This window comes from Oncorhynchus keta, chromosome 26, assembly GCF_023373465.1.
Source record: "Oncorhynchus keta strain PuntledgeMale-10-30-2019 chromosome 26, Oket_V2, whole genome shotgun sequence".
In the NCBI taxonomy this organism is placed as follows: domain Eukaryota; kingdom Metazoa; phylum Chordata; class Actinopteri; order Salmoniformes; family Salmonidae; genus Oncorhynchus; species Oncorhynchus keta.
The window spans coordinates 11724230-11746345 of NC_068446.1; the positions used below are offsets into that span (position 1 = coordinate 11724230).

Below are 22116 nucleotides of genomic sequence, written 5' to 3' on the forward strand. Positions count from 1 at the left end.
CCTAATTTGCATATGTTTGTTCCAGCACTAACATAACTGACTCCTCTTCATTGAGCAAGGTGTATTAAAATGAACAAACCCACTGACGGTAATACTGACCCTTGTCTCTTTCTGTAGATCTACTGCCAGAACCTGTGTCTACTGGCCAAGCTCTTCCTGGACCACAAGACGCTGTACTTTGACGTGGAGCCTTTTGTCTTTTACATTCTGACTGAAGTCAACAGGCAGGGAGCACACATAGTGGGATACTTCTCCAAAGTAAGTACTGGTCCCAGTACAGGGATGGGGATATCTGTGGCTGCTTGTCCAAAGTAAAAATGTATAAACTCAGCAAAAAAATAAACGTCCCCTTTTCAGGACTCTGTCTTTCAAAGATAATTTGTAAAAATCCAAATAACTTCACAGATCTTTATTGTAAAGGGTTTAAACACTGTTTACCATGCTTGTTCAATGAAACATAAACAATTAATGAACATGCACCTGTGGAATCGTCGTTAAGACACTAACAGCTTACAGACATTAGACAATTAAGGTCACAGTTATGAAAACTTAGAACACTAAAGAGGCCTTTCTACTGACTCTGAATAACACCAAAAGAAAGATGCTCAGGGTCCCTGTTCATCCATGTGAACGAGCCTTAGGCATGCTGCAAGGAGGCATGAGGACTGCAGATGTGGCCAGGGCAATACATTGCAATGTCTGTACTGTGAGACGCCTAAGACAGCGCTACAGGGAGACAGGACGGACAACAGTGGCAGACCACGTGTAAAAACACCTGCACGGGATCAGTACATCCGAACATCACACCTGCGGGACAGGTACAGGATGGCAACAACAACAGGAATGCACAATCCCTCCATCAGTGCTCAGGCTGTCTGCAATAGGCTGAGAGAGGCTGGACTGAGGGCTTGTAGGCCTGTTGTAAGGCAGGTCCTCACCAGACATCACTGGCAACAATGGGCACAAACCCACTGTTGCTGGACAAGACAGGACTGGCAAAAAGTGCTCTTCACTGACGAATTGCGGTTTTGTCTCACCAGCGGTGATGGACTGATTCGCGTTTATCGTCGAAGGAATGAGCTTTACACCGGGGCCTGTACTCTGGAGCGGGATCGAGGTGGAGGGTCCGTCATGGTCTGGGGCAGTGTGTCACTGCCTCAACGGACTGAGCTTGTTGCCATCTCAACACTGTGCGTTACAGGGAAGACATCCCCCTCCCTCGTGGTACCCTTCCTGCAGGCTCATCCTGACATGACCCTCCAGCATGATAATGCCACCAGCCATACTGTGTGTGATTTCGTGCAAGACAGGAATATCAGTTATCTGCCATGGCCAGCGAAGAGCCCGGATCTCAATTCTATTGAGCACGTCTGGGACTTGTTGGATCGGAGGGTGAGGGCTAGGGCCATTCCCCACAAATGTCCGGGAACTTGCAGGTGCCTTGGTGGAAGAGTGGGGTAACTGGCAAATCTGGTGCAGTCCATGAGATGGAGATACACTGCACTACTTAATGCAGCTGGTGGCCACACCAGATACTGACTGTTACTTTTGATTTTGACCCCTCTTTGTTCAGGGACAGATTATTCCATTTCTGTTAGTCACATGTCTGTGGAACTTGTTCAGTTTATGTCTCAGTTGTTGAATCTTGTTATGTTCATACAAATATTTACACCTGTTAAGTTTGCTGAAAATTAACACAGTTTATTTACAGTGAGAGGACGTTTCTTTTTTTGCTGTGTTTATCTGTAATGTAGCTGTAAAAAAATAAATGTGGGGGGGATGGGGGGGTTAGAAACAGATTTCATAAATGGTTGTAATTCAAATCAAATGTTATTTGTCACATGCACCGAATACAACCGGTGTAGACCTTATAGTGAAATGCTTACTTACAAGCCCTTAAAACAATGCAGTTTTAAGAAAAAATGCATGTAAAGAAAATATTTATTAAATAAACTGAAGTAAACAATTTTAAAAAATCATTTGAAAATAACAATTTAAAAGCAACAATAAAATAACAGTAACGAAACTATATACAGGGGGTACCGGTACAGAATCAATGTGCTGGGGCACAGTTTAGTCGAGGTAATTGAGGTAATGTGTCCAGGTAGGCATTTGGTTATCTGTTCAGAAGTCTTATGGCTTGAGGGTAGAAGCTGTTAAGAATCCTTTTGGACCTAAAGATGTCTCATGTCTTGAGGAAAGTCCCAAATCCGAAGGAAATTGTTCATTGTTTAATATGAACGGATAACTGGTATAGAGTAGGCCTATAAAAGCTGAGCTTGTTGTGTGTTCCACAGGAGAAAGAGTCTCCAGATGGGAATAACGTGGCGTGTATCCTCACCCTCCCACCCTACCAGCGCAGAGGATACGGAAAGTTCCTCATAGCCTTCAGTGAGTGGGATACACACACACAAACACAAACACACACACACACACTAGAGCTGGGCAATATGGACAAAATATTATGATAAATTGACAGTTATCAGGTTAACAATAAATTGTGCGTTAAGTTAATACAATTATTAAGCACCATTTATTTTATTATACCCCTTAACCTACTACTTTGAATGTTAACAATTTTCCCGTAAGTATAGCTCATGAAGGTCTTCCGGCTTAGGCCTATTCCATTTCAAACTTCACATTTCTAGTAAAGGCTACTGATCATTATTGTCAATATCAGTAAAATGTTGTTTATAAATGGCCGGTTTGGTTGGTGATGATCATTTTTGGTTCATCGTCCCAGCTCTAACACACACTATCACACTCTCTCTTTCTCTCCCCACCAGGTTATGAGCTGTCTAAATTGGAGAGTACGGTGGGTTCTCCGGAGAAGCCCCTGTCAGACCTGGGCAAGCTGAGCTACAGGAGCTACTGGTCCTGGGTGTTGCTGGAGATTCTCAGGGACTTCAGGGGCACGCTCTCCATCAAGGACCTCAGGTACACACAAACAAGCAACTATTTTCACCTCATCATAAATACATTCTCATGTACAGTACCAGTCAAAAGTTTGGACACACCTACTCATTCCAGGGTTTTTTGTTTTTACTACTTTCTAAATTGTAGAATAGCAGTGAAGACATCAAAACTATGAAATAACACATAATGAATCATGTGCCTTGTTAAGTTATTTTGTGTAATTATTTTCATTCTTTATGCATTTGAGCCAATCACTTGTGTTGTGACAAAGTAGAGATGGTATACTAAAATAAGCAAAGAGAAATGACAGTCCATCATTACTTTAAGACATGACGGTCAATCAATTCGGAAAATTTCAAGAACTTTGAAAGTTTCTTCAAGTGCAGTCTCAAAAGCCATCAAGCGCTTTGATGAAATTGGCTCTCACGAGGACTGTCACAGGAAAGGAAGATCCAGAGTTACCTCTGCTGCAGAGGATAAGTTCATGAGAGTTATCAGCCTCATAAATTGCAGCCCAAATAAATGCTTCACAGAGATCAAGTAACAGACACATCTCAACATTAACTGTTCAAAGGAGACTGTGTGAATCTGGCCTTCATGGTCGAATTTTTGCAAAGAAACCACTACTAAAGGAGACCAATAGAAAGAAGAGACTTGCTTGGGCCAATAAACACGAGCAATGGACATTAGACCGGTAGAAATCTATCCTTTGGTCTGATGAGTCCAAATTTGAGATTTTTGGTTCTAACCACCGTCTCTTTGTGAGACGCAGCGTAGGTGAACCGATCTCAGCATGTGGTTCCCACCGTGAAGCTTGGAGGATGTGTGGGGGTGCTTTGCTGGTGACACTGTCAGTGATATATTTTGAATTTAAGGCACACTGAACCAGCATGGCTACAACAGCATTCTGCAGTGATACGCCATCCCACCTGGTTTGCACTTAGTTCCGCTATCATTTGTTTTTCAACAGGACAATGACCGAAATCACACCTCCAGGCTGGGTAAGGGCTATTTGACCAAGAAGGAGAGGGATGGAGTGCTGCATCAGATGACCTGGCCTCCACAATCACTCGACCTCAACTCAATTGAGATGGTTTGGGATGAGTAGGACCACATAGTGAAGGAAAAGCAGCCAACAAGTGCTCAGCATACAGTGGTTGCTCCACTAAACGTTTTGCGATTATGCTGTGGTACTTAGAGGTCATTTGTGGTTTAGTACGGTACCCTACATCATCACTTCATTGCTCCAGACCAGCGCAAGGGGGATTTAGAGCACTGTGTCTCTGACAGTGAATGGGTGACATAAACCTAAATAGAAACTGTTAATTGTGCTCGACTTCACACTAAGGGTTTTATTTTGTTAGGATTATTTTGCTCTTACTGTAGTAGTGTAGCCCACTCCTGACCGGTCACGTTGTACAGCGTCTGAGTGGCGCAACGGACTAAGAGACTGCATAGTAGGTCAAGCTGTGTTGCTACAGATGTTGGTTCAATGCCCGTGCCGGCCTCGACTGGGAGACCCGTGAAATGACTCTAGGTTTTTGGTTTCTCTCCCTTTAAAAACAGAAATAAATAATTATAAATAACAAACTGGCTAACAAAATGGCTAATAACTAACTTTATTTCCAAATTAGTAACATTGTCTCATCCCATGTTCAAGAATGGCCTTTTTCTCGCTCATTTTACAGTATTTGAAAACTAAATCATCTCTGAAATATATTTTATAATTATTTTAAAGCCCCTTGGATATTCTCACAGATATATTATTAACCCTATTATTAGTAGGACAATATATATTGGTCATGGCTCACAATTGGCTCTGTGTTTCTCTCCCTCTTAAAACAGAAATAAATATTTTGGCCTTTACAAATATTATTTTGGCCATATTAGAGTCCGGTCATATTTTTCGAAATATTGTCGGCCTACCGTAGGCGATATGAGTCTCACTAGTGTTGAGTAATGTACTGTTAAAAGTGGTGTAGGTCTTATTTATTTAAAGAGCATATTGAAGTTAGAAGCAATAGGATTTTAAGCAATAGCCTACAACTGTTTTAGCTTGTTTCACGCTGCTCTGAGACAAGCATGGGGACTGGTCTTGATAAATCAATGCGATTTTTATTTTGACTGCATCTCTATTTGGGTATTGGTTAGACTACAATTATGGTGTAGAAATGTTATGCTCTTAGTGTAACCTTTATTTAACTAGGCAAGTCAGTTAAGAACAAATTCTTATTTAAAAGGACAGCCTATTCCTTCCTCCCCGTCGGGGAATTGAATCCCAGTCTTCCGCGTGCCCGCATGACACGGAAGCCAAATAGCCAAGTACTGTAGTCTACTCCTGACCGTCACGTTGTACATCGCCATATAAACCCCAGAGGGTTTTTCTTGGAATAAAAACACCATAATATTAAGCAACATTTATTAAAATCAGTCCCGTTATTTAAGTGCCAACCACTGGTACCATTAATGCTAGTTTGACGTTAGATGCTGCTAATGCTATGTTCTTATAAAAAAAGGTTTGAAATTCTCTTGTGCAGCCACTACTGAAGGCAATCAAATGCTTGTCAAAGATGCCCTCTGGTGGTCAAGCTAGCATTAACAGTACCCGTGGTTGGCACTTAAATAACATGCTGTGCTGCAGTACGCTGCAACTTTTAAAGGACATTTCTGTGGGAATTCCTTTAAGACTGTTGGAAAAGCATTCCAGGAGACTACCTCATGAAGCTGGTTGAGAGTGTGCAAAGCCGTCAAGGAAAAGGGTGGCTCAAGTATAAAATATATTTCGATTTCTTTAACACTCTTTTTTTTGGTTACTACCTGATTTCATGTGTTATTTCATTAGTTTTGATGTCTTCACTATTATTCTACAATGTAGAAAAATAATGTTTTTTTAAAAACTTCAATGAGTAGGTGTCCAAACTTTTGACTGGTACTGTATGTGAAAATCCATCTACTTGCACATCCACAACATAGGTACACCTGCATTCACATGTACATATGTCAGGTACTCCTACATCATAACTGTACACATATGACCTCACACACACTCAGCCCCAGATTCTCATTGCTCTCCCCACTCCACAGTCAGATGACCAGTATTACCCAGGGTGACATCATCAGTACGCTGCAGTCCCTCAACATGGTGAAATACTGGAAAGGCCAGCACGTCATCTGTGTCACACCCAAACTGGTTGAGGAACACCTCAAGAGTGCCCAGTACAAGAAGCCGCCAATCACAGGTAGACATGTTTCCTTTTGACGTCTCATAGGCTCCATCCCAAATGACACCTACACTACTGTTCACTAGTTTGCAGTCACTTAGAAATGTCCTTGTTTCTGAATGAAAAGCAAAAAAAATGTGTCCATTAAAATAACATCACATTTATCAGAAATACAGTGTAGACATTAACGTCTACACTGTATTTCTGATCAATTTGATGTTATTTTAATGGACAAAAAAGAGCTTTTCTTACAAAAACAAGGACATTTCTAAGTGACCCCAAACTTTTGAACGGTGGTGTATTAGTGCACTACTTTTGACCAGAGCCCCAAAACATATTTTGAAGACTTGGGGGTCCCACCACAGCCACATCTCTCTCCTTCTTTCTCCCAGTCACACACACTCCTGTTTCTCACTGTTCTCTTTGACTTGGCACAGCTGGGGGGAGGGTCTGTGTTCGCATTATTGTTTATGAAGTAGTGCGGAGCTAATTGACAATGTCGGTTCAATTATTTGAATTCCATTTAGTTGGGTTTTTGTATGTGTGCTGAATGCGCAGTTTGTCTAGATATATCAGATCAAACCTGAACTGTGTGATGTAGTAGGGGGTTATAGTTTTCAACAGGCCAATATTCTACATAGTTGAGCTCAGAAAATGTGGTAATTAATTACAATGACCATGATCCATTGCGCGCCTACTTGTCCGGTCTATGTGGGGCAGACACGGAGAGGAAGGGAAGAGACGGACTGTATTTTCCACTTCATATTAGCTAGACTACTTTTCATTTAGTTTCAAGTCGCTAGTCCATCGAGCCTTCTCCCGCTAGAATGAACAATATGCATATTCTAGTGATCTGTTGATAGGATAGGTGCCTGACCAGGAACAAATCGAGCAATGACAGGGAAACGCGGAAGAGGGGAAGCGAGAGAGTTCACTCTCTCCAAAATATGCTCAATGCGTTTCTATGGGCTTATTTTGGAGCTAAGCTTGTCGCATGCCTTCCCGCCTTTGGGACAATGACTCCCATTGTTAGGGGGCGAAGACTTGAGCATCTCGTCATTATTTACAGATCCGTCACTGCAGTCAAATCTCTTTACACAGAGAAGGGAGAAGGCGTGATGCTCGTGAATTTGCACGTCCCATGTAATGTTGAGTCAATCAACATCGATCGTGGTGCATAGTAGGTTATTGACGTTGCATTGATTGACAATTGAAGAGGAAGTGTTGACTAGTTTTTAAAGGGTGTCGAACTGACTGAATAAAGTTGATCTCCTATATCCCTTGGCCATAAATCATGCGACTATGGTTATACAATGCCTTCGGAAAGTATTCAGACCCCTTGACTTTTTCCACATTCTGTTAAGTTATAGCCTCATTGGAAAGTGAATTAAATAAATAAAATCCTTAGCAATCTACACACAATACCCCGTAATGATAAAGCGAAAATAAATGTTTGCAAATGTATTCAAAATAAAAACTGATACCTTATTTACAAAAGTATTTGGACGAAATGGAAGAAGTTTGGAACCACCAAGACTCCTCCTAGAGCTGGCCGCCCGGCCAAACTGAGCAGTTAGGGGAGAAGGGCCTTGGTCAGGGAGGTGACAAAGAACCCAATGGTCACTCTGACAGAGCTCCAAAGTTCCTTAATGGAGATGGTTGTCCTTCTGGAAGGTTCTATCTCTGCAGCACTCTGACAATCAGAACTTTATGGTAGAGTGGCCAGACGGAAGCCACTCCTCAGTAAAAGGAACATGACATCCCGCTTGGGGTTTGCTAAAATGCACCTAAAGACTCTGACCATGAGAAACAAGATTCTCTGGTCTGACGGAACCAAGATTGAACTCTGGCCTGAATGCCAAGCGTGGAGGAGCCTGGCACCATCCCTATGGTGAAGCATGGTTGTGGCAGCATTTTCAGAGCAGCAGGGACTGGGAGACTAGTAGGATCAAAGTAAAGATGAATGGAGAAAGTACAGACAGATACTTGATGAAAAACTGCTGAGGACCTCAGAACCTCAGACTGGGGGTGAAAGTTCACCTTCCAACAGGATAACAACACTAAGCACACAGCCAAGACAACGCAGGATTGGCTTTGGGGCAAGTCTCTGAATATTGAATGGCCCAGCCAGAGCCTGAACTTGAACCCGATCTAACATCTCTGGAGAAACCTGAAAATAGTTGTGCAGCGACACTCCCCATCCAACCTGACAGAGCTTGAGATGATCTGCAGAGAAGAATGTAACGTAACAAAATGGGGAAAAAGTCAAGGGGTCTGAACATTTTCTGAATGCACTGTACTTTGAAGAACAGCTAAAATAGTTTTTTTTTGTCAGACCGCAAAGGCAGCAGCTCTTTAGATATAAGATGATGACTTGGAATCAAATGATGAAGTCGTAAAACAAATGTAATATACACAGCTGAAATATTTTATTGAAGTGAAGTAATGTGAATAAATTATGTGTGTGATCAGCAGTAATGGGCCGTCACCACCATCATGGGACTTTTTATTAATTGTTTTTTTCTGTTACAGCATTCTGTCCACCCACATAATGCATTTAAAGTTAAAAAAAGGGTATTTTTTGTTGTTGTACTAGTACCGAAACCAAAGCAGTAATCGCTCAGCACTAGTATACAGTTGTCTCTTGAGGATGTAATAGTGTTACTAATATGTGTGTGTATGAGGTGCTCGTCCATGGGGCTGCGTCACATGTATGTTTTATTTTGTGTGTGTGTGTGTGTGTGTGTGTGTGTGTGTGTGTGTGTGAGAGAGAGAGAGAGACCCTGACCAGAGTGTTTCTATCTCCTCAGTTGACACTGTGTGTCTGAAGTGGGCCCCGCCCAAACATAAGCAAGCCAAGTTTTCCAAGAAGTGAGGGAAGGTGCTCGTGACATCATGCCAGACCACCCAACCAACCCACCCACGCATGGTATTTGTTCTCCAATTCCCTTCTTCCCTCCACTTGTTCTTTGTCCCCAGTTTAAACTATTTGTTGTGAAGAGGAACCAATATGTACATTACTAGTGTCTTTTTTTTTTCTGTTTTTTAAATAAACAAGAATAGTGATATTCACTTGGGTGGTCTTTTTTTCCCTTTTAACATTGTGATTTGTACTAATAATTTCTACTTGACTCAATAGCATTGTTTCTCCTAGATATATTTTTCCCTTGGTGGGGTGCAAAGGCACCTGAAACAACTACTATGAAGACTGAGTGAATACTACTCTAATATGCTTTGAAAATACTGGTAAAAACAATCAGCGATGCAATGAAATAAAAAGTCAGTATTGGTATTGATTTATTTTTTAAATGACAATGGTATTATTTGGCGACACAGTTGTTACTCAATTGTGTAAAGTGATATGACATGAAGTGAGAGAAGGCAGTTGGTATTAGATTTCACATGGCGGCTTTAGGTATTTTCTCAACAAATTTCCATAAGGCTCTTGCCTTGACGACTTTGTCTATATTGTCATGGTGATAATAAGATGTTTTAAAGGAATTGAATGGGAAGGCAGGGGTGTACTCCTCCTAGAGTGTTGTGTTAGAGCAAAAGCCTGCAAACCTACCAGAATACCGGTAGACTTACTTTGTCTGGCTACTCATTCACATCGCTCCGGCCAACTGACACTTCTTCTCTACGATGAGTCTGGATTTGCCTCCACGACGGTTTCTAGCATGCGAGCGCATTCTGATTCGTATTCACATTCTGTCCCAGAAACTGATGGTTTTGGCCAAAGCTGGCCTACGTGATGTTTTCAACTTTGATACTCTTATTGGTTAGATTTGTTATACGATACAATAGCTGATGAATTTGTTTTGTTAAAATCAAATTGATTTATATAGCCCTTCGTACATCAGCTGATATCTCAAAGTGCTGTACAGAAACCCCGCCTAAAACCCAAACAGCAAGCAATGCAGGTGTAGAAGCACGGTGGCTAGGAAAAACCCCTAGAAAGGACAACCTAGCGAGGAACAAGGCTATGAGGGGTGGCCAGTCCTCTTCTGGCTGTGCCGGGTGGAGATTATAACAGAACATGGCCAAGATGTTCAGAAATGACCAGCATGGTCAAATAATAATCACAGTAGTTGTCGAGGGTGCAGCAAGTCAGCACCTCAGGAGTAAATGTCAGTTGGCTTTTCATAGCCGATCATTAAGAGTATCTCTACCGCTCCTGTTGTCTCTAGAGAGTTGAAAACAGCAGGTTTGGGACAGGTAGCACGTCCGGTGAACAGGTCAGGATTCCATAGCCGCAGGCTAAACAGTTGAAACTGGAGCAGCAGCACGGACAGCAAGGAGTTCTGAGAAAGATTAAATTCACACAGGAGAAGTACTCCAGATATGACCCAACTGACCCTAGCCCCCAAACACATAAACTACTGCAGCATAAATACTGGAGGCTGAGACTGGAGGGGTCAGGAGACACTGTAGCCCCATCCGATGATACCCCCAGACAGGGCCAAACAGGAAGGATATAACCCCACCCACTTTGCCAAAGCACAGCCCCCACACCACTAGAGGGATATCTTTTACACCGCCCCTCCATTTTGAAGTTCGTTTCAGATTGACTGAATGTATGTAGCGATCTATAGAGCATCAGAATTAAAGTCCGGTTGAGTCGTCAGGCAAACACTTACTAGTCAGCTGAGCTGCACTGTTTCAGGACCGTACAATATTTGCACATTTTATTATGATGTTTTATTCTTCAAGCTCTGTCATGTTGGCTGTTGATAATTGCTAGACAGCTATTTTCAAGTCTTGCCATATATTCACGCTGATTTAAGTCGAACTGTAACTAGACCACTCGAACATTCAATGTTATCTTGGTTAGCATCTCCAGGGTATTTTTGGCTTTGTGTTTTAGGTTATTGTCTTGCTGAAAGGTGAATTTGTCTCCCAGTGTCTATTGGAAAGCAGACTACACTAGGTTTTCCTCTAGGATTTTGCCTGTGCTTAGCTCTTCCGTTTCTTTTTATCCCTAAAAAAACCTCTGTCGTCCTCGCTGATGACAAGCAAACCACATGATGCAACCGCCACCATCCTTGAAAATATAAAGAGTGGTACCAAGTGGTGTTGTGTTGGATTTGCCCCAAACAACGCTTTGTATTCAGAACATGAAGTTAATTTCTTTGCCTCATTTTTTGCAGCTTTACTTTAGTGCCTTATTGCAAACAAGATGCATGTTTTGGAATATTTATATTATATACAGGCTTCCTTGTTTTCACTCAGTCATTTAAGGTTAGTATTGTGGAGTAACTACAATGTTGAGACGTTCTCATATCAGAGACATTCAATTCTAACTGTTTTAAAGTCATGGTGAAATCTCTGAGTGGTTTCCTTCGTCTCCGGCAACTTAAGTTAGGAAGGACACCTGTATCTTTTGTAGTGTCTGTGTGTATTGATAAAGTGTAATGAATAACTTCACCATGCTCAAAAGGGATGTATGTGTCTGCTTTTTTCCCTATCTACCAGTAGGTGCTCTTCTTTACGAGGCATTGGCAAACCTCCCTGATCTATGGTGGTTGAATCCGTGTTTGAAATTCACTGCTCAACTGCAGGACCTTACAATTATCTCCATTGTGTGGGGTACAGAGATGATGTAGTCAATGAAAAATAATGTTAACCCCTTTTATTGCACACGGAGTGAGTCCATGTTTACTCCTTAACTTCAGGCTTGCCATAAGACACGGTTGAAGAAATATTGACTAAAGACTTTTTTTAGATTTTTATTTTTATTAATTTTACTTTATGGAGTATTGTATGTAGACCAGGGACACGATCTCAATGAATCAATTTTCTTTTCAGGCTGTAACAAACAATGTGGGAAAAAAGTTAAGGGGTGTGAGCACTTTCTGAAGGCAGTATTAGCCATAGACCAGTCATTACGCTATCCGAAGTATCCCTTTAACCGGGTGTGGCCTGCACACAACTCTCCCAGCCTAAAGGAAAAGCACATCATTTAGAAACCTCTAGCACAGAAGCAAAGTGAAGGTGACATAGGGGAACTAGTTAAATTTCATAACATGTTTCGTTATCCTTAGGCCTGTATTTTGGCCAAGTTTTATCGATAACATCTGCTCTTAGCTAAGAGGAGTGTGAGCAGCAAGTTCTGATTGGCTAACTCGGCTCAGTTAGAATATGCAGGAAATTACACATGCTCCCCCTTGTCCCTTCCTTTCCTGCCTCCAGTACTGGTTCAACCACATTCTTCTGAGATTCACCCTGAAACGGACTCAACCAGCGGGCACGGATAGTGCTCAGTTATTCTGAAATAATTAACGTTTGTTGGTATCAACGCATTCCTTCAACAGCTCTTCTCAGTTGGTGCCGGGTATGACTGTAATGCATTAGTTATAAGAAGCTGAAACATATTTTTTGTTATCCCAATGTTGTTTGTCAGCAGATTTTTCCTTTTATACACTGGATACTACATTCACCCAGCAAAAGATCGACGCTTCCGTTCCGCTCGCTTTGAAGAACAATGACTTGATGTGAACGACACGGAGTTAGGAAGTTGAATAGGCGTTTTCTCAATGATATTTTCTTAACGTTTTTTCCTAACAATGAAATTATTTTGAAACGGGATGGTGAATCCAGGCAACCAGTTCTAGATTGTTTTGTCACCCGCCAGTAAGCCTATTCTTTTCACTGCCTTTTAAGCTTGTTGATGCTGATAGACTATTACAGTAGGCTTTTACAGGGGTTCCCAAACTTTTCTTGCGACCCCATTTTGATATAAAAAAAGTAATAAACGCTAGGCTAATACCTTTTGTAACACATTAATTTAATCTGCAATAGCAAGGTTGATCCACTATATATCCCCTCACCTTCAACTCTAAAACCACATAAAAAAAGATCAAAGAAGGATCTACTTTTTCAATGTCTCTTGGTAAAGAAACCCTTTACTACAGAGGTGATCATCAGGAAATTTCACTTCTCTTCCACAGGTTTGAGGACAGGTAAAGCTCAACGTAAGGTGAAACCGGTTACCCTATGCTTAATGCTGTCTGGGCTTTGCTTTGTTATTACTGTTGATTAAAGTATGCAGACTGTGCCATGACTGCAACTGGTGTGTTGTGAAGCCAGCCCTGATCTGTTTGTAAATGATATGCTCCTCTTAGCATTTGTGTAAACTGTGTTGAAGGAATATTGGTGTTTGTGTGTGACAAAAGGGGGGCAAGCAGGGAGAGGTATGTTACCCCTAATCCCAACCTACCCCACCTACTCCTTGTACCAAAGTTCTGTCCCCTTCAGCATGTGGACTACCTCCCCTGGGGAATCGCATTGTGGGAGGAAGCGCAGCTCGAGAAGGAGAATGGCCATGGCAGGTGGACATTCAGATGGGGGGCCAGTGGACACCTGCTCATCAACCATCTCATTTCAAATTCTTGGGCAATAATATGGAGTTGCCCCCCCCCCTTTGCCGCTATAATAGCCTCAACTTACTTCGATTCAGCTACGTGTATTAGTAAGGTTGGGCATGGATGCTGGGCGATTTAGGTTTTGCTCGCAGTCTGCGTTCCAATTCATCCCAAAGGTGTTCGATAGGGTTGAGGTCAGGGCTCTGTGCAGGCCAGTCAAGTTCTTCCACACCGATCTCGGCAAACCATTTCTGTATGGACCTCGCTTTGTTTCCCCACAAAGTTGGAAGCACATAATTGTCTAGAATGTAATTGTAGTATTCCCTTCACTAGCGTTCTCCTGGCATCCGCCAAACACAGATTCGTCCGTCGGACTGCCAGATGGTGAAACGTGATTCATCATTCCAGAGAACGCATTTCTACTGCTCTAGAGTCCAATGCGCATGGTGATCTTAGGCTTGTGTGTGGCTGCTCGGCCATGGAAACCCATTTCATGAAGCTCCTGGCGAATAGTTGCTGATTAGTATTTGTTGCTTCCAGAGGCAGTTTGGAACTCGGTAGTGAGTGTTGCAACCAAAGATGATTTTTACGCGCTTCAGCCCTCGGTGGTGCCGTTCTGTGAGCTTATGTGGCTTACCACTTCGCAGCTGAGCCGTTGTTGCTCCTAGATGTTTCAACTTCACAATAACAAGTTGACCGGGGCAGCTCTAGCTGGGCAGAAATTTGACAAACTGACTTGTTGAAAAGGTGGCATCCTATGACGGTGCCACGTTGAAAGTCACTGAGCTCTTCAGTAAGGCCATTCTATTGCTGAAGTTTGTCTATGGAGATTGCATTGCCGTGTGCTCGATTTTTATACCTGTCAGCAATGGATGTGGCTGAAATAGCCGAATCCACTATTTCTAAGGGGTGTCTACATACTTTTGTGTGTGTGTATATATTATAGTGTAGTTATATTTGGTTTTAATTAGATCTTGACTGTACTAGTTAATGCGAAGAATTGATTGAAATCATAATGCCAAGAGTGTGCAAAGCTGTCATCAAGGCAAAGGGTGGCTATTTGAAGAACCTCAAATATAAAATATATTTTGATTTGTTTAACACTTTTTGTGGTTACATGATTTCATATGTGTTATTTCACAGTTTTGATGTCTTCACTATTATTCTACAATGTAGCAAATAGTAAAAATAAAGAAAAACCCTTGAATGAGTAGGTGTTCTAAAACCTTTTGAGACATGACAAAGTAACATCGTTCTGGCTGGTTATAGGGGTTGTTTGTGAATCTGATAAAGACATTAGCCTTAGGTTCTCCCAATTATTTGGTTATTAAATAATTACTTCAGTCTCCATGTTCTCCTCACTGCCTGTTATCTATGTGACCTGAATTAAGTGTCATACTAGCGCTGTGCATGTTCACACAGACAAAACTGCCCATGCTCACTCACACCAAGTTAACGCAACCCATGGCTATAGAAAAAATTATATGTAAAGTGCACATTTGTGTTTGTGGTTGCTTGTGTGCAAATACAGCATCACCAAAGCAACTGTGATGAGCCGAATCCTAGCATTGACTACCTAGCTGTGCAACTGACTCCTAGTAACAGTTGTGTGGTTCTTTTAAAAGCTAAATGTCATCAATCTTAACTTTTAAACATGCTACGTTGCTGAAATTTTACCATAAGCAAGAGATTCAGATTAGAGTGGTTGTGACGATGTGAAACCAAATCCTTACAGGTCTCTGTTGTGAGTGTCTATTCAAACTGCCTTGTCTATCGCTCACTAATCAGACCTGGTAGCCTTGAACTTTTTCTTTTTTTCTTTTTATTTCACCTTTATTTAACCAGGTAGGCTAGTTGAGAACAAGTTCTCATTTGCAACTGTGACCTGGCCAAGATAAAGCAAAGCAGTGTGACACAGACAACAACACAGAGTTACACATGGAGTAAACAATTAACAAGTCAATAACGGCGGTTATGATATCGTTTAGTACCTTGAGCGTGGCTGAGGTGCACCCGTGACCGGCTCAGAAGCCGGATTGCACAGCGGAGAAGGTAAGGTGGGATTCGAAATGGTCAGTGGTCTGTTTGTTGACTTGGCTTTCGAAGACTTTAGATAGGCAGGGCAGGATGGATATAGGTCTGTAACAGTTTGGGTCTAAAGGTGACACCCCCTTTGAAGAAGGGGATGACCACGGCAGCTTTCCAATATTTAGGGATCTCGACGATACGAGAGGTTGAACAGGCTGGTAATAGGGGTTTGCAACTATGGCGGCGGATGGTTTTAGAAAGAGAGGGTCCAGATTGTCTAGCCCAGCTGATTTGTACAGGTCCAGGTTTTGCAGTTCTTTCAGAACATCTGCTGTCTGTATTTGGGTGTTGGCCGGGGTTGGAGTAGCCAGGAGGAAGACATGGCCAGCCATTGAGAAATGCTTATTGAAATTTTAGATTATCATGGATTTATCAGCGGTGACCGTGTTACCTAGCCTCAGTGCAGTGGGCAGCTGGGAGGAGGTGCTCTTGTTCTCCATGGACTTTAGTGTCCCAAAACTTTTTGGAGTTAGAGCTACAGGATGTGAATTTCTGCTTGAAAAAGCTAGCCTTTGCTTCCCTGACTGACTGCGTGTATTGGTTCCTGACTTCCCTGAACAGTTGCATATCGCGGGGACTATTCGATGCTATTGCAGTCCGCCACAGGATGTTTTGTTTGCTTCCCATCTACTAAATGTATTATGCCATATAGCAGGCTTTTTTTGTTTTATGCTCATTTTGCCATGGCGGGAATGAAATCTCTGAGGTGCCTTGAGTGACTTTGAAAGATCCAGAATCCAAAGGTAGCACATGTTTCTGGCACACATCCACCCCTGTTTTGCTTAGCTAAAGCATTGTGGCCATTATCATTATTTCATCATGATTAATCCTCTGCTTACATTTTTTTTGTTTTATTTAACTAGACAAGTCAGTTAAGAACACATTCTTAGTTACAATGACGGGCTAGGAACAGTGGGTTAACTGCCTTGTTCAGGGGCAGAACGACAGATGTTTTACCTAGCCAGCTCGGTCGGGGATTACGATCTAGCAACCTTTCGGTTACTGGCCCAACGCTCTAACCACTAGGTTACCTGCCACCCCACACATTGGCAGCCGTGTGACGATTTATTTATGTTGGTGAACTAGTTGAAGAGTCTTACTGGTGAACCTTTATATGCTCACAGGCACTGTCCACGCACAAACAAACCACATGACCTTGCCATCCCCCCCCACTCCACCATCTTCACCTCTATAACACCACTTCCCACCCACCCTTTACTGTGTGATATGATGCTTTAATAAATATCTGAATCTGGTCCCAGGCTCTCACCTCTCGAGGTTGGGCTTCTGTTTTTCATTTAGTTTTTTTCTCCTGAGGAAAGGGGGAATGGTAGAAATAAGGCAGGAGAAATTCACTGAGAAGACTATAGGCAGGGGTTAAAGAATAAGAGTTGCAAGTGAAACATGGACACACTGACTGATCAGTTAGAAATGGTGTCATAGACCTACCTAGGAAGTGTGCTCTTAAGATGACGTCAAAGTCTCAAGATGGTCACCTTTTGTAGAAAATATCAAGAAACATTTCATGAAACTCTAGTCGCTTAATTTATGTTTACTTGGATTCTACAGCTGTTCTTGAAGTGTTTATAAAACAGTGTACAACACGACACTGCAGTTCTAGGAAACAAGAACATTTGGTCTGAGTTGCTCTGTTGTTGATCTCTTGTACAATGCAAGGAGAAGTGACTGGACAATTTTGATCTTTGGGTTAAAACCCACTTGCAAACAAGATGCGAAGGTCTGAGGACTAGCGTACCAAACAGACAAGGTCATCAAAATTGACCTCCGACTGCTCAAGTTGTCAAGGAGAAGGGACAAATCCTAGGGTGCTTCCAAAGAAGAGAGGGGGTGAACAAAGTAAGAGGGAAGTGAAGGTGAGGGGGGGATGTGGTTAAAAGGGGGTGGAAACCCCCCTAGAGAGAGATTTGGCTCCGTCCACACCAGCCTTCAATGAGGGTCGCCTTTCTCGCCTCATCAGAATGGGCGATCATGGAGGATTCAATAAGTTTGGTGGTAAATGACAAAACTCTTTGATATTTGGTGGGTTAAAAGAGGCTTAAATGGAGTGGGAAAAACAAGATATAAAAGGTTTAGATCATTGGGCCCAAAAAGGGAACTGATGTTTTTTGATCGTGGGATGAGGGAATTTATGTCGGAAGAGCAACCAATATGGGAAGTATCACACAAAGTTAACCAACAAGGAAAGATTGGTCATAGTTTTGTTTCTAAGATAAAATCAACATTCAGGAGTTATGGATAGAACGGAAAGAAAGCATAGCATATTGAGGTGAAAATAGGTCATGATAGAAAAGTGAAACGTAATTAGGATATTCATTAGATAGGTTGCTTTCAACAGATATATTGGTCCTGATAGAGCATGGCGCTTGCATCACTAGTATTGTGTGGGTCGATTCCCACTGGGCCCACCAGACAATAAACGTAAGCACGCGTGACTGTAAGGATGGAGCAACATTGTTGCGTCAAGCGCTCAGCGTTGCGTTGCCGCTGGAGAGGGGGGATAACTGATCTTGTAATAAATGGAAGCAGTCACATTCCTGGCGTTGCGTTTCCCCCCCAATGTTGAGCTGAAAAAAATTAATGGGTTAATTTTCTACTGCTGACGCTCTGGTCAGAGCCGTAGAAACCTATTGTCATTGGTGGAAACTTGACACATACACTACATGATCAAAAGTATATGGACATCTTCTTGTCCAACATCCTATTCCAAAATCATAGGCATTGATTATGGAGTTGGTCCCCCTTTGTTGCTATAACAGCCTCCACTCTTCAAGGAAGGCTTTTGACTAGATGTTGGAACATTGCTGCGCTGACTTGTTTCCATTCAGCCACGAGCATTAGTGAGGTCAGGCACTGGCTTGCAGTCAGCGCTCCAATTCATCCAAAAGGTGTTTGACAAACCATTTCTGTATGGACCCCGCTTTGTGCATGGGGGCATTGTCATGCTAAAACAGGAAAGGCCTTCCCCAAACAAAGTTGGAAGCACAGAATAATCTAGAATGCCATTACATGCTGAGCGTTAAGATTTCCATTCACCGGAATGCCCGAACCATGAAAAACGTCCCCAGACCATCATTATTCCTCCACCAAACTTTACTGTTGGCACTATGCATTGGGGCAGGTAGCGTTCTCCTGGAACTCGCCAAACCCAGATTCGTCTGTCTTACTTCCAGATGGTGATACGTGATTCATCACTCAAGAGAACACATTTCCACTGCCCCAGAGTCCAATGGCGGCGAGCTTTACACCACTTCATCCGATGCTTGGCATTGCACAGGGTGATCTTGGGTGAGGCTGCTCGGTCCTGGAAACCCATTTCATGACGCTCCCAACTAACAGTTCTTGTGCTGATGTTGCTTCCGGAGGTAGTTTGGAACTCGGTAGTGAGTGTTGCAACCTAGGAGTGGTTCAGCACTCCTGTTCTGTGAGATTGTGTGGCCTACCACTTTGTGGCTGAGCCGTTGTAGCTCTTAGACTTTCCACTTCACAATAACAGCACTTACAGTTCACCCGGGCACTTCTAGTAGGGCAGATATTTGACAAACTGACTTGTTAGAAAGGTGGCCTCCTATGACAGTACCACGTTGAAAGTTACTGAGCTCCCCAGGAAGGCCATTCTACTGCCAATGTTTGTCTATGGAGTTTGCATGGCTGTGTCTTCGATTTTATACATCTTTCAGCAACGGGTGTGGCTGAAATAGCCAAACACACTAATTTTAAGGGTTGTCCACATACTTTGTGTTTGCGTTTTTCCAAAACGCTATATCCCCCAAAAAATGAACATTGTGTTTTTTCATCAGAAAACATTGGCTGTGTACTTTGTGTGTAATATATTACTTCTCAGATTTTCAATTCATACATTTTAGATGTATGTTTTTTGTTGTTGTTGCAAAACCTAGCTATCTTAAGATGAATGCTCTCACTGTAAATCGGTCTGGATAAGAGCATCTGATCAAATGACAATTTCAGATGTAAATGTTTTACATACAGATCTCATATTACTGTATTGAATACTTTTTACAAATGTTTTTTTTACCTGTTAATTTGTCTCTCTGAAATGAAACCATCAAGTGATAGATTTGAAAACAAATACATTTCTATTATTGAACAGGTTACAGTACAGTATTCTTCTCATCCTACACACTAAACTCACACACAGCCCTTTGAACATAACAGTGCAATTTATTGCCTTTGACTCTCTTATACACAGGATAAATTACAGATTAGATAGGTGTAGATATATATCTATAGATATACCGGAGAAATTATCACAGATTACAGCAATGGAAAACCAATGGCCTTGCCCTTGTGGCAACCAAGACATTCCTCAGCGGGTCTAGAGTGTTTGACATGGAAAGAGAGAGGAGAGAGAACAGGTGTATCAGGGTGTGGGTTTGTTTCAGTGTGAGGGAGAAAGATAGATAAAGGGGAGGAGTGAAGACACTTAGCTCCTCGGATTCAGTGACTGCCTGCAGCGAGAAACTTTGTAGCGAGGCAGGGGAAAAAGAAGCATCAGGGATAGTCCGTCGCATTAGAAGTGGTGGGAGATGAGGAAATGTTGGACGGGCAAGGAGGCATGGCTGAGTCAAATAGGAATCCTGACTTAATGAAGTGGTGATTAATTAAAGATCTCAGCTATGTGCTTCTTGTCAGTAACAACCACATTATCAACATTAAGGGACATGGGTAGTTGTGAGGAGGAGGGTTTATTCTCCAGGTCTTTAACCATTTTCCATAACTTCTTGGGGTTAGACACACAGAGAGAGAACTGCTCCTTCAAGTAACTAACTTTGGCCTTCTGGATAGTGCACTTATTTTTAATTTGCCTTAACGAGAGTCAGTCAGCCTGAGTATGCGTGTGCGGAGCCTTTTGCCAAATTATATTCTTTAGGTGAAGTAAATCTGCAAGATCACAATCAAACCAGGGGCTGAACCTGTTTATAATTCTCATTTTCTTTATGGGGGGTGTTTGTTAACAATACCACTAAAGATATTAAAAAATAAGGTCCAAGCGTATTCGACTGAGGGGGATCATGCTGATTCTATACCAATTTACAGAGGTCAGGTCATGAAGGAAGGCTTGCTCATTAAAGTTTTTTAGCAAGTGTCTATGACAAATCAGGACAGGTCGTTTCACTGAGCAGGCATTACGAGCACAGGCTGTAAAACAGTGATCACTAAGGTCATTACAGAAAACACCAGACTGATACCTATCAGGATTATTTGTGAGGATAACATCAACTGCTCCAGTTTCAACTGTTCTGCCTTGTTATTATTCGACCATGCTGGTCATTTATGAACATTTGAACATCTTGGCCATGTTCTGGTATAATCTCCACCCGGCACAGCCAGAAGAGGACTGGCCACCCCACATAGCCTGGTTCCTCTCTAGGTTTCTTCCTAGGTTTTGGCCTTTCTAGGGAGTTTTTCCTAGCCACCGTGCTTCTACACCTTCATTGCTTGCTGTTTGGGGTTTTAGGCTGGGTTTCTGTACAGCACTTTGAGATATCAGCTGATGTACGAAGGGCTATATAAATACATTTGATTTGATTTGATTTGATGAACTAGAGTAGCCTTTTCTGGGTGTTTGGAGTCATACCTTGCGGGATTGGTAATAATCTGATAAAGATTTAGGGAGTCACATTGCTTTAGGACTTGGTCAGGAGGTTAAAGTATGTCCCAGTTTAGGTCACCTAGCAGGACAATTGAGACTTAGTGTAAGGGGCTAGAAGTGATCTTAGGGCAAGTAGGGTTAAGGCTGATGGAGGATGATAACACCCAGCAACAGTCAACAAAGCGCTATTTCAAAGTTTAATGCTTAAACCAGCAAATCAAATTGTTTGGGGACAGACTGATGGTGCTCCTTGGTAAATATTGTCACTCCACCAGCTTTGCATTCTTTACATTGATGACAGCTTCATGAGGTAGTCACCTGGAATGCTTTCCCAACAGTCTTGAAGGAGTTCCCACATAAGCTGAGCACTTGTTGGCTGCATTTCCTTCACTCTGCGGTCCAACTCCTCCCAAACCATCTCAATTGGGTTGAGGTCAGGTGATGTATTAAAGTGTTGCTCTATAAAACAATTTGTGTTCATGCAAGTGACTGAAATATTTAAAAAAGGATCAAAAAGAAAATCAAGGCGAGTAACACATAAAACAGTACCCATAGTCTTATAGAGAGAAGACTATTCACTAGTTTTATGAGAAGAGTAGAGCGGGATCATAACGGTACCATGGAAAGCCCCACTGACAACTGTCTGTAGGCATTCAGAATAAATATCTATGTGGTCTGCAGCCACTACAAAATAACACAAGGTATTTTTGAATACGGTGTGTTATTTATATGTATAGCAAGTAGCGTCAAGAGAATCATTGACGATGCACATGGGGCAATGAGGAGATTACTGAGTGTGTTTGGGAATAGTACTAAGTGAATGTGGATGTAAAAGTTGTGTAATTGTGAGATATGGGATGTTAAGCTGATTTATTGATATTTGGATCACAAGAGCTGA

The 22116-nt window shown here is 42.1% G+C and overlaps 1 protein-coding gene across 2 annotated transcripts in view; it reads left to right on the forward strand.

Annotated features, from left to right (window-relative positions):
* LOC118358940 (histone acetyltransferase KAT8-like) overlaps positions 1-9209 on the forward strand; it is a 14095-nt gene extending 4886 nt beyond the window's left edge. The window contains exons 7-11 of one of the 2 annotated variants that reach the window (XM_035736975.2): positions 118-258; positions 2298-2391; positions 2787-2937; positions 6001-6155; positions 8948-9209. In XM_035736975.2, coding sequence (XP_035592868.1) covers positions 118-258; positions 2298-2391; positions 2787-2937; positions 6001-6155; positions 8948-9012 — 606 coding nt within the window. In that variant the 3' untranslated portion in view covers positions 9013-9209. Of the gene's footprint in view, positions 1-117; positions 259-2297; positions 2392-2786; positions 2938-3886; positions 6156-8947 lie in introns of those variants that run through there. The other variant, XM_035736976.2, reaches the window with a different exon arrangement.
* The last annotated feature ends 12907 nt before the right edge of the window (positions 9210-22116 follow it).